General features: G+C 27.5%; 1 protein-coding gene across 4 annotated transcripts in view; it reads left to right on the top strand.

Annotated features, from left to right (window-relative positions):
- LOC111619676 (coiled-coil domain-containing protein AGAP005037-like) overlaps window positions 1-14,145 on the top strand; it is a 341,137-nt gene that overhangs the window by 172,765 nt on the left and 154,227 nt on the right. For all 4 annotated transcript variants that reach the window (XM_023361441.1, XM_023361440.1, XM_023361443.1 and 1 more), the window contains one exon: window positions 3,799-3,953. In XM_023361441.1, the coding sequence (XP_023217209.1) occupies window positions 3,799-3,953 (155 nt within the window). The remainder of the gene's footprint in view (window positions 1-3,798; window positions 3,954-14,145) is intronic.

The raw sequence follows: 14,145 nt of genomic DNA, 5'->3' as shown, positions 1-14,145 counted from the left end.
TTAAATGTATTACTTGGCTTTAATTTGAGTATGTTTTTCGCGTTGGAACGAATTATTTGGTTTTACATGTAATCGTATGGGAAAAGATGATCCACCTTACGAAATTTTCATGATACGATCTCAGTTTCGGAACGGATTAATTTCGTATCCTGAGGTACCACTGTATATTATTGTTAGCGCGAAATTAAACTCGTTTAATTGGTAAAACGTGTCTGTGTTTTCCTGTCCGCGCTATACAATTTCACAATCCGACCAACCCCAGTCCCCAATTGGGTCGGATAATCGAGGCTCTACTGTACCTCTTACTCCGTAACCCCGGCTGATCTCACATAGCGCATACAGTCAGTATCTGACCAGAATACAGGAACATACAGTCAGTATATGTATATAGCCAATTGCATATACAGTACATATCATATGTATAAATAGCCAATGGCATATATATACTGTATGTATAAATAGCCACATCCTATAGTTTTAAGCATTGGCAAATAAATATTATTGTAAAGTTTAGAGAACAATAGAATCCTCTTCTGTCATAAGATTTTATGTTTCTTTACTTTATAAATTAATTAATTGTTTTGATGTGAATAGATTAAATGATAAATTATTTTATACAAAGTTGGAAGGCTTTTAAATAAATTTTTGTCCAAAATCTAAATTATATATGAAGTAGACACTAATTACAGAATTTCTAATACTAATATCATAATTTTTATAAGTAGTTGGTGTAATTTTTAAACTTAAGTCTAAATAATTATCAATGTTTTATTATTTCTTAATGGAAATTTAAGAATTCTTATTTAAAATGTCAATTTTTATTATTATTTGTTTAATATGTGAATATGAAATTTTATGTTAAGAAATTATTATTATTAATATTTTTATTATGAGAAGCTGATGACAATATTATTAATAATGATTAAATTTTAATTAATAATTTATAATAAATCAATCCTAAATAAAAAAAATTATAATATATTTTTCTGAATTTGAATTAAATGATTAATATTAAAAATATATTGAAATTAAATATATATCAGATACTTNTGTATTACTTGGCTTTAATTTGAGTATGTTTTTCGCGTTGGAACGAATTATTTGGTTTTACATGTAATCGTATGGGAAAAGATGATCCACCTTACGAAATTTTCATGATACGATCTCAGTTTCGGAACGGATTAATTTCGTATCCTGAGGTACCACTGTATATTATTGTTAGCGCGAAATTAAACTCGTTTAATTGGTAAAACGTGTCTGTGTTTTCCTGTCCGCGCTATACAATTTCACAATCCGACCAACCCCAGTCCCCAATTGGGTCGGATAATCGAGGCTCTACTGTACCTCTTACTCCGTAACCCCGGCTGATCTCACATAGCGCATACAGTCAGTATCTGACCAGAATACAGGAACATACAGTCAGTATATGTATATAGCCAATTGCATATACAGTACATATCATATGTATAAATAGCCAATGGCATATATATACTGTATGTATAAATAGCCACATCCTATAGTTTTAAGCATTGGCAAATAAATATTATTGTAAAGTTTAGAGAACAATAGAATCCTCTTCTGTCATAAGATTTTATGTTTCTTTACTTTATAAATTAATTAATTGTTTTGATGTGAATAGATTAAATGATAAATTATTTTATACAAAGTTGGAAGGCTTTTAAATAAATTTTTGTCCAAAATCTAAATTATATATGAAGTAGACACTAATTACAGAATTTCTAATACTAATATCATAATTTTTATAAGTAGTTGGTGTAATTTTTAAACTTAAGTCTAAATAATTATCAATGTTTTATTATTTCTTAATGGAAATTTAAGAATTCTTATTTAAAATGTCAATTTTTATTATTATTTGTTTAATATGTGAATATGAAATTTTATGTTAAGAAATTATTATTATTAATATTTTTATTATGAGAAGCTGATGACAATATTATTAATAATGATTAAATTTTAATTAATAATTTATAATAAATCAATCCTAAATAAAAAAAATTATAATATATTTTTCTGAATTTGAATTAAATGATTAATATTAAAAATATATTGAAATTAAATATATATCAGATACTTTCAGTAGAATTAATTTTTAAAATTACCATAACTTTAGAAGTAAAATATTTGTATTTTTTGAAGGAAAACAATATTTAATTTTAATTATAACTCATAATTACCATTTAATCAAAACTGTTATAACCTTTCTGTTTAAATGTTTTAGATTCAGATAAACTGATAGTAATAAATCTGATAAAACTGATTAGGTTTAATAAAAAAAATAATAAAACTGTTTAGTTTTAATTATTAAATTTAATAAATTAATCAATAGAACAATTTGATCAATTGGTATTATTTAATATAAATAATTTAGATATAAAAATTATCGTACTGTTATTTCATTATCATTTGATATTTAAATAATGTCTGTTAATATTAAATACAATGAATTGAGTAGACAGGTCATGGCTCTAACATGCTGCAAACTCTGGCCATTTCTGTGGTCTGTAACTGGAATAGATTTCTAAGGTCTCAACCCCTCTTTGCTCTGCACAGTTATGGGTTGGTCATATTAAGTGAGCTCCTTTTAGGTTAATTTGATATCAAGTTTTAATGAAAATGCCATTAACAAGGTAAACAAGGTAACTAGAAGTCTTTTTTTATGGTGAACTTATGTTCCTTCAGTCAAGCCTGTAAGAACTATGATAGCTACAAAGTACTCTAAATCTTTGTTGAATCTGTCATTCCTGATGGAAATGCTGAACACAGCTGGGATCATAAATTTGTCCAACACTTTATCATTTTTGAGAAGTCTATAAATGGTTGGATTTTTATTATAACAAATCCTGATGTTAGTGTTCCTGAATACAACCAACCCAAAATTGTGCAGAGTTAAGAGGGTTTAAGACCTTAGAAATCTACAAGTCTGCAAGAAAATTCAAATGAATAAATGCAAAAATGCAGAGTATCTCTTTGATGCATGGAAGGTCTGCTATAACATTCCCTAACTCAAGTACCGCCATCTCATGATATCACAATTTTGCCAGTTTAAATAAGTTTGGATCTTGATTGAAATTTAGTATTCCAAAACATTAATTCAGAATAAATTACAATTTGACTTCTAAAAATGTTAGGTGTTTTTGTGTAATTTAAAGCATTGAGAGATGAAGCTAAATTTATAGTTATAGATACTGCTTTAATATAAATGATTCAAGTAAGAAATCTCAAACATTTTTGGGCCTACTGAGTCATTTTCAGAGAAACATAGTTAAATAATGCAATATTTTTAAAATTATTTTCTATTTTTCTTACAACTATTCTTTGTATACATTCATTGTTTTTATTAATAATACACTGTTATCAAGTTATCAAAGAAATGCAAATTTAGGTTTGTTTGAAATTGTTTCTTTAATACTATATTATTTCACCATATTTAAACTCTGATTTTATTACTAGAAAAACAGAAATGTGTTTAAATAAAATTTTTACTATTTGATGTGAATAGATTAAATGATTATTTTATATAAAGTTGGAAGGCTTTTAAATAAATTTTTGTCCAAAATCTAAATTATATATGAAGTAAACACTAATTACAGAATTTCTAATACTAATATCATAATTTTTATAAATAGTTGGTGTAATTTTTAAACTTATGTCTAAATAATTATCAATGTTATGATTATATGTAGTTTATTTTTATAAAAGCATTATAAGTAAATTTATTTTTAAATTTGTTTTATATTTTACTTGATTCTGATTATACTGATTTATTTATATTTACAGAATTTCATCTAAATCCAGAATTATATACTCAATTGAGACAATTGAGGAAACAAACCAAAGATTTAAAGTTAGAAGTACGTAATTTACGGCGTGTTGCTCAAGCTCAAGCAGTTACTGCAAAAGAAACAGTTAGAGATACTTGTCTGAAAATAAAGGTAATAATTTAAAATCTGTAATAAGTTTGATGTTCTTTATTGTTTAAATATTTATAATATATATATACTGTAAAACTTATCAAAATTAATGACTTTCTTCTAGCAGTCCTAATTTTATTCTGTTAAATGTTTTTTAAGGGACTCTTCTTTCATCTTTAAAACTTTTTGAAAAAATTATATATTAATGAACAGTTTCATAAACATTTAATAATTAGTTAGCACATTCATCTAAAGTAAAGAACAAATGTTTTTAAAATTATGAAAAAACAAGAAATGATAAAAAAAATTTATTTGTTAGTGTCTTAGAACAGTTTTGTAAAGTGATAATGCTTCATTCCAATTAAACTATAAATAGTTTTTGAATTAACTTTGTATATATATATATATATATACATACATCAATGTATAAATATATATAATGAGTTTAATGTTAAAACAACAGCAAAAAATATATATATATATAAAACATTCAACTTTTTTAATTTTCTTTTTAATTCTATTCCATTTGTAACATTATAATATTGTGTATAAATAGGATTGCTTCTATTGCCAATGTAGGCATCTCTAATTCCTTCTGTTTTAGTTTTTTCTTAAACTTTTTATCATACAGACCCATGAGTTAATTTCTATAGTTTCTCTTCTTTTGTTTAATATTTCCTTTCCTTCTTGTTCTAGTGCTATATGCAATTCTTCTGCTATCATCAGTGGACATCTTACTTCATCTTTTTGGATGATTTCCATTGACCTCCAGTTAACTGTAAGTTTTTTATTTAGCACTGCTTCTGCTAATGCCATAGTTTTCTCCTCATTTTATATCTCGATGTTTCAATCCTAGCCTGGAAGGTTTTTCTCAATTTCTTATATAACACATAGTGACAAAAGCATTTAATAGTATGAAATTAGAATTTTTTGAAATGGGTCATTAATTTTGATAAGTTTAAATAAAAAGTCAATGTGTTGAATTTTGGTGTCATAAAATTACTAACACTTTATAGAATACAAATTTTAATAATTTATAATTGTTATCTATTGGTATTAATAAAGAAAAAAAGGCAGAATGTTTCACTACATACTATTAGTACATGTCTATAGAAGATTTTTAGGCCAATAGTTGAATGGACCATTAATTTCAGAAATGATATATTAGAAAAAGACTGTGTGACTAACATCAGGCCAGTTTTTTTCTTCATTCTTATCATTGGCAGAGATTACTCCAGATGATCATTTGGTAGAGGGTTGAGCACTTTACAGAAATAGATAAGAAATGGCACTGAAGGAAAAATTTTTTACTTTCTAAGATATAAATTTATATTATTATTATTATTATTATAGTGCTTGAGCTATTGAAGATCTGTTAATATTAGTACATTGTTTAAAGCTGTATTATTAAATTATAACAATTGTAAATTTATAGTTACATTTGTGAAATCAACCAAAAACAAATTTTATACAAATTGTATTATGGCAATATATGCAGTATGTTGTATATTTTTATATTCAGATAGTATTTGGGTCACAAAATCTCAACTTCTAGCAACAAGCCTTATATAAAAGCAGTTTCTCAAATTTGCTATTAATTTATGCCAACTTCCAATATTTGTTCATTCGTAGAAATTAGTGCAATAAATTTTTTGTTTATTTAAATTAATTTTCCTTTGAATATTAAAGTAGGAATTTATTTCTCATTTATTATTTTTTGACATTATGAATATTTGATAATTCATAATGTCAAAAGAATTTTTGTGAAACTATAGCCTACTCTGAGTTATACAAGTAAAGATTTCAGATTTCAAAAACAATTTTTAGAAATTTTTCATAAAATTATTAAAGGCAAATCTGAAGAGAATAATATATTAATTATAATTTTTATATGATTTTTAATGAATAATAATCAAACTTAATAGTATTAAACCAGATAAAATTAACAGTTTATGAATGAAATGCTACAAAACATATGAAGAAACATTTTGTAGCATTTCATTTTAACTTTTTCTTAGAATAAAAATGCTAATAAGTATTGAAATTACAAACTTTTATAATTATTTAAAATATATTTTAGGACTGTTTTTTATTTAATCTTTTATATGTTATGTATGGAAGGTTAACTTAAAAAATAATACTACTTAATAAAAATGAGTATTATCAGACATAAACATTCACTATTTCAGATTACATTTAATTAATTGTCATAATTTGACAAAAGGTATTAAATTAAATTAACCTTAAATTAATATAAATTAAAAATAATCTGGCAGTTTATACGTATGTTAAATAGTTGGTTCAGACTTTAATTGGACTTTGTATTGTATATATGTGAAAAGAATATTCCAAATTAAATATGAATTTAACTATGAATGCTTTTAAATATGGAACATTTGAATAACATTTTAAAAAACATATATAACCTAAATGAATTAAATAATAGTGATCATTACATGTACAGTATATGTAGAATGTCAATTGGTTTGTGCTTTTGCAATATTTAATTAGTGCATCTAATTTGGTTTTAGAATTAGTAATTCTAGGGTTGCATGAGCTGGATTCAATGTGTTCACTGGAACCTGGTTTCACACATATAAAGACCCGTGGTTTATGAAAAGTTCATTATAAAATTTGTGATGCTCTATGCTTAGTATCATATATGTATAGAAAATTCAATTGCAGAATGCACAGTTAAAAGCTAAACTAAGAAAAGTAAAAAAATATGTAGTTTACCTACTTTACCCTAACTATAACTTGTAAAATAAGAAATTTACACTGGCCTTAACCAAGATCCTGCATGAAAAAAAATCATAAAATATGAGAAGATTGATCAATGGAGTGTGACTGGTCAGGCTGGAGTATGACTAAATCAGGTTTTTTAACCATCAAGTTAGATATCATTCTTTCTTTGTCTTGCTTATGTATATGTTTTAAATTCTCTCTTTCTTAAAAAAAAAAATGACTTTTATTTATGAAGTAAAATATTGTATTTGAAATTTGAGAGAGAGAAATTTATTTTCTGATGTATTATGTAGAAAAAAAGGAATAGGCATTCTTGTTTCCAAGAACATGTTCTAGGTTGTAAGAGATACATTTCAGTTTCTTGTAATTAAAAACTTATATTTTCACACAAAATAAATTTTCATTAAAAGTGAAATGGAAAGAATATGTGTACAATTATTAGCATATTGAAAAATATAGGTGAAAAGTTTGAAATAATTAAAATTCTATAATATGCCAAATTTAAAAGATGTTCCAGGATAGAATGATACATAAAGTAATTTTGGCTTTTTTACTTAAAAGAAGTAAAAAAGCAAAGATAAAGGATTATTTGATGAGTTTATGCATTTTAAGTTTGTTTCTAAGAAAATGAAGGATAAATTGATTAACTCATAGAAAGTGGGTTGAAAAGTATTTCAGTCAGTGCAATAGTTCTAAGATACACACTGAGATTTTAAAAATTACTCAGTATATAGTTTTTATTTTTGCACAATATAGAATAGAGTGTAATTTTCAATAATTGGAAATTAATGGATGAACATTAGAAATGAAATGGAAAGAAATACTGTGAATAGTATTTTGTATGTTACTTACAATATAAAAATGAATTGTAAAATCATTTTATAATTAATTTAATTAGTGATGTATATTCCACTGAAAACTGTAGACTAGAAATAGATATTGTAATCCACACAGTTTTATATTCTTCATCTCCAAATTTGCCATTGGAAACATAACACTTAACCTGTAGGCCATTGAAAATCCATTTAACCTGGTGTCATCTCAAACATTCTGTTTTTCCTTGTTTCTTTTGATCTATTTGAGCTGCAATTTGAAAAATTGTAGACTTAAATTTCCACTGTCGTCTGTCTGTTTTTTCTTAATCTCAAGAACAGAGTTAGATAGATGAATATGATCTTGTGTTACTGATAGCCCTTTCTTAAGGTGGCAGTGGCATCACTGTTTCATCCAGTCCCATAATTTCTCCAAACCTTAACACATTGGCATTCTAAAAAGATTTTTTGCCTTAAAATTTATGTATATATTTATGAAGTTAACTGTACCATTGACATACAAACACAATAAATTCTAATTCAAACAGAATTGAAGGAATAGTTAATATTAACCACTAACCTAGCTACAGGAAATCCTTGTTAATTCAAAATCAGATAGTTTGAAATCTCATTAGTTTATAACTGTACTTTTGTCCCAGCCACAGATATATAGATTTACATATTAAGGAATTCTGTTAGTTTGAAATATGGCTACTTTGAAATTTGAAGTGAAAATTCTGTCCAAACTCATATGCATATGTTAACTCATTCATTTACATCAAAGTGCCTCTATGCTGTAAGGGAACAATAAAGCTCTAATCTGGGCAATATGGCTTTACTTTTACAGTAACACATTTTCAGTTGTCATTTTACCCATGGACTACTCTTTTTTTTTTCTTATCTATACTAATATTATAAAGAGGTAATGTTTGTATGTAAGTAAGTTTGGATGCAGCAGGTAATCTCCAAAACTACTCATCCGATTTCAAAAATTTTTTCACCAATATTTAGAATGGAACTTCAGGGTGGACATAGGCTGTATATTATTCCGTTAAACATGGGGGATGGACAGTTCTTTACGGTAAGCCTTACGGGGAAGGCTTACCGTAAAGAACTCTGCTTCTATTTATACTATTTTAGATGCGGTTTTTTGCATTTTTGATTGCATTTTAATAGAGTACGTCAACACAATGTATACTAAGAAGGGATTTTTCGATATTTTCCCCGCGGGGGAGAAGGACAAGATTAAGGTTTACTGTGAAAAACTTGGCTTCTATTATACTATTTTAGATGCGGGTTTTTGCACTTTTGATTGCGTTTTAATAGGGCACGTCAAGAGAATGTACACTAAGAAAAAATTTTTCGAAAAATTTTCCCCCCACAGGGGAAGTGTTATACATTTATAATAGATACATTTTGAGCCACAACAAAGCGTGGTGGGGTCTGCTAGTCATAATATACAGCTGGTTTTCAGAATATCAAGATTGGGCTACAAGTAGCAGACTGAGATATTTATAGGGCTCTAGATTATTACATTTGGGTGACTTATTACTTTTTGGACCACTTTAAAAATAATTTGGATTACATTTCAAGGAATTTTGCTTTACTTTATATAAAACCTATATGGTAATTTGTGAGGTTCTGTTCTGTGTTTACCTTCACATTTTTATTATTACAGTAGAGCGTTGTTTATCCGAATCAATTGGGGACTGGGGTTGTTTGGATAACTTATTTTTCGGATAACCGATTATGTACGAAAAATATATTAACCTACCCCATGTTGAAATTTTTCTCCGTTGCATGTTGCTTTGCGTTGAATTTTCGTAGATATTAAGCCTAACGAAAACTTTTTAAAATAATAATTGTGGCTATTGTATCGTTAAAAATTATTTTTTATTTTGTACAAACAAAATAAATATATTGAAAAATATAAAAACCAAAAAAATATACTTTAGAAGTTGATCTAGTATCAAAAACATTTGATTCAGCACGACACAGTCCTCAAAAAAACATCACACAAAAGTGCCAGTGCTGCCAGCTAAAACACACACACCAACAAAAGAAAATATTGGAGTAGACCAAGATATAGCCAAAGTTTGTAGCGCCACAGCAGTAGAGAAAATTAAAATTTGCCGACTGGAATGCTTTCAGATAAACAACGCTCTACTGTATTATTATAGTGAGTTTAGTGAGTTATACTCGGTTCACACTGGTGGCTGTGTACTATGCCAGACCAGAGTCAAGGCATAGCAACCAAAACAAAACTAAAATTAAATATGTGTCAGTGTCTGTATTCAGGAATTTCCTAACAATATGGCATGCATTCAATATAGTGGCCTTCTGTAGTGTGATGCATGTATTTCTACTTAATTGTAATGTTCCCAGGCTTTTGTGTAGTGTGTGTGGTATCACACCTGTACAGGAGAGAATGACAGGTACAATAAGCACCCTATCCATCCTCCACAGATGCCTTATTTCCTGGGCAAGTTCTGTGTACTTGCTAATTTTTTCAGTACACAGAACTTGCCCCGGAAATAAGGCATCTGTGGAATGACTGAATCTATGAGTATTATTATTATTATTAATTATTAATTAACGAAAAATAGCATTCTGTACACAGATTCTGTATTCCATTTGCTTAATAAATAATATCAGTTATATGGCATTTTGCATATTGTTCAGATATATGTAAATCTTGATAATTTGAAGTTGCAATTATTTTGTCCCCTGAATTTAGAACTAATGAGAATTTCTTGTATTAACTTTCAACTAAAAAAAAAAAAACAAAGGACAAGGTTAGTGGTTGGTTTTAACAAAATGTTAAAATGTTAAAAATAGAAACTGAATATGGAAGACATTCATGGAACCTTTAAAAACAGCGATTTAATTATGAATGTTTTTGGTTAGTTTTAAAGACCATCTTCAGGTAGAATGAAAAATTGAACTTAGAATAAATAGAATATGACAGATAATTTTCTGAACATAGAATGCCAGTTGCTTTAAATTAAAAATTAAAATAATAGAATAAAATTACAAATAAATAACTAGATAAATAATGAAAAACTAAATATTGTAAATAAAAATAAAATTGGGTTTAATATGGGTAAATGATGAAAAAACATAAATAAATAAAAAAATAAAACTAAAAATACAATATAAACTCAAAAATCCATAAATAATAAAATTAGTATTAGGTGTTACTACAGTGGGTGATTGGTTAACAAACATAATCTGTTCCAAGACTTTGTTTGTTATCCGATTATCGATTTATCATAGGTTTTTATGGGAATTTGATTAATTCGTTCTGGAGACTCCAAAAAATAAAAAACATATACATTTTTTAACTATGTTTATTTATATGTAATAGTAAAAATACATATTTATGCAGTCTTGCATTTTTATTAGTCATGTTTTTTCCATTTGTGGGGATTAAAGAATATGTCCAATGTTGATTGCTTTTCTTTTTTTTTTTAGGATTTTTCGGAAGTAATTAATAGTATTGTAATTGTAGAGATCCCCAATCCCGGTAACCTTATTCTGGTTTGGTTGCCACTTGGATGATTGTTGTTTTGACATCCCTGGAGTTCTTCTTTCGTCAGATCAGTGTCAGGTTCCATTATGAGCTATAAAATGCTCTTTATTTCTCAGATGTGATTTTCATTACTCCATTAGCAGCTTGAGACTTCTTGATATATCTTTCTTAGCTAAGATTGTGTCTACTGTAGACCTTTTTAAGCCATACTGCCTAGCAACATCAGACATCTTGTGCCTACTTTCTACCTTGGCTATTATCTCTTACTAGGTTTCTACGGTGAGCAGTTCTTGACAGTTCTCTTTTTAGGCTCCATAATATTATCAGTTTCTTTTTTAAATAAAAAGTTCAGAAAAGCACTTACAAAAATTCAGAGAACAGAAATCAACTAGCCAACAAAAAATTATTTAAATGCAAAGCCCAGATGGAATTCGAAATTTGGTATTAAAATGTTAATGAATACTGTATTCGATGAAGCAGTTAAACTTTCACTTTTTGTAAATAAACCCCTATGCAAAATATAACAAGTGCTTGTCCAACAGTCTTGCGAAGACTATGAAAAATTATTTGTCAGAAAGGTAAAGAAAAAGCTGGAATTACAAGGAAGAGTTTCAAAATTCAGAGGGATATTAAACTATCTGATCGGTATCAGGTTGAGCATTGATGTTGACGTCTCCCACACTCTGAAAGGATTCCAATTGTTACCTGAAGACAAGGGAAAATCAATTGGTATTTGTTATTTTACATTGCTTCTTTTTATGTTTGTTCAGTAAAGTGTTCATTATCTAAACATGTGTTCGTTGTCCGATCATAAAAATCTTTCATGAAAGTTTTTGTTAACTGATCACCCATTGTACATATGAGTATAAACATGTTGTTTATAAATTGTTTGTTAAAACTGTAAATGTTGATGATGATAATTTATTTTAGAAATTAATTATATAGTCTTGTATTCATATCAACTAATTGTAAATTTAAAGGATTCATGAACTTTTTGTAATTAGATTGAAAGAGCTTTGGCTCAAAGCTTTGATAATCACACTTAAAAATACATTAAAATGCCAGTTGCCAAAATCTTATTGTTTATGTAATTTTGGAATGATGTAACAGCTGTTAATGTAAGAGTCAACTAGGAAAAAACAAATCCTCTCTTTGATCACTCCAATAGAATATCTAGCTGGATATTTGTCAATTTGAATAGACTACAACTAAATAAATAATTATTAAATTGATGAGTCATCATTCACCATATATATAGTATGTCTAGAAATTAAGTTCTGATTGCATATCCTAATCACACAGGCACTGGTGGTTTGCTATTGTCAACAAGAACAAACAGACAACAGCTGACAAATGTAAGTTTTTGTTCTTTGGTTTGAAGTTTGTCATCATGCATTGAGGTGTCTGCTAAAGTTGAACTTTCCACTAATTATGAGATATGCTCAATTATTAAAATTTTTAAGTACCAAAATAATTTTGGTATTTAAAAATTTTTCAATATGCTAGCTGCTGAANGGCATAGAGCCTTTACTACATGAAAATGAAAATTAATGAATACACTGTGTACAGTAATTTACCTGATAAGACAGACCTCAGAAAAATACTTTATGAGAGCTTTTATACTTTTATAAAGCTGTCTATAATGAAAATGAATTAACTAAGGATTTTTTTGCCCTGCCAGGGTGTGGCTGAGTTATCCGGAGTGCCGGGTTATCAAGAGCCGAGTTTTCGAGGTTCTACTGTACTTGTTTTCCAAATGGTATATTAGATTTTTATATTTAAAGTTGCATTCTGTGCCCAAAGGAAACTTTATATATTATATACCTACATTTACTAGATTGAAAAATATGAATAAATTCCTTTTATTTTGCCTTGCTGTCTGAGTACTTTTAATGCTAATCTGTCCATATTTTGCCTTTAACTGTTATGGTAACCCTGTTAGTATATACAAAAATAGGTAAATATTATACAGGGTTTCTCATTTAACTTGTGAATGTGAAATATCTCGAGTAATACATATCATACAGAAAAAAATGTTTGAAATAAACTCTCAACATTTTGGAGAGGGCAGTTCAACCTTGCAAAAGTTAGCCCCAGTTGCCCCCTGGGATGGGGCGGCGGTCAACTTTGTAAATTCGAAAGAGAACTCCCATTTTTTATAGCAGATTCAGATTCTATGTCAAAAATTATGTAGTGTTTATCTAAAACATTTATTTCAAATCATTATACTGATGCTGTAATCAGTGAAAATTAGTTAAGTCCATTTAGTCTCACATTTTATTACATAATGATTCTGGACTGGAAGAAAAATAACTCTGATGGCTGAATACGGTTTTTGAATCATTATGGATGGCTCTGCAATTAGCAAAAGTTTTATGAGGTTCATTTTTCACTGAGAATTCCCGTTTTTTTCAGCATAATGCAAATTTTGCCATCTTCTATACACTAATAATGCCAATGTCACAAGAAATCAGACTGCAACTACCTAATTTCAATGAAAGAGTTAAGTATTTCAACTGAATTTTAATCTATAAATATTTTAATGGTGTAATATACAATTACTGGCTTAGGTTGAAAGTTCCCTTCAGAATAACTAGATCAGAGCCGTAACTAGCCATTCTTGTGCCCTGTGCAAGAATTTGCATTTAGGCCCCTTAATTTATTTGGTTTTGGGAAAATAATAAAACAAATACTGTACATTACAATAGATTTTTAATAAGATTTATTTTAATTAAATTTTTCTGGCTTTCATTTCAGCAAATTCATTAATTATACCTTCATAATTAATATTTTTAACGATATTGTATTCTATTGAAATAATAGAAATATTGGATAATCGTTCTTGTCCGATAGTTGATTTTAAATAATTTTTTTATTAAGTTTAACTTGATAAAACTTCTCTCGCACGAAGCAATAGAAACGGGAAGAGTTAGAAATATTCGAAGAGCGACATTGATATTAGGGTAAGACTCAATTAAACCAAATTCATGAAGAGCCTGTATAATATTAAGCGAAAACGCAGTTTCTATATTTTGTATAAGAGTTGTTACTTCAAAATTAAAACTTTCAATTTCACTTGTGAATTCGTACTTTTTTAAATCTTTGCTATATAATATCCTCAAAA

The sequence above is a fragment of the Centruroides sculpturatus genome, unplaced genomic scaffold (assembly GCF_000671375.1).
Source record: "Centruroides sculpturatus isolate CEXI.00-Female unplaced genomic scaffold, Cexi_2.0 scaffold165, whole genome shotgun sequence".
NCBI classification, from domain to species: domain Eukaryota; kingdom Metazoa; phylum Arthropoda; class Arachnida; order Scorpiones; family Buthidae; genus Centruroides; species Centruroides sculpturatus.
Note: the sequence above shows the minus strand (reverse complement) of the source record. Positions and strands in the feature narration are given on the sequence as shown.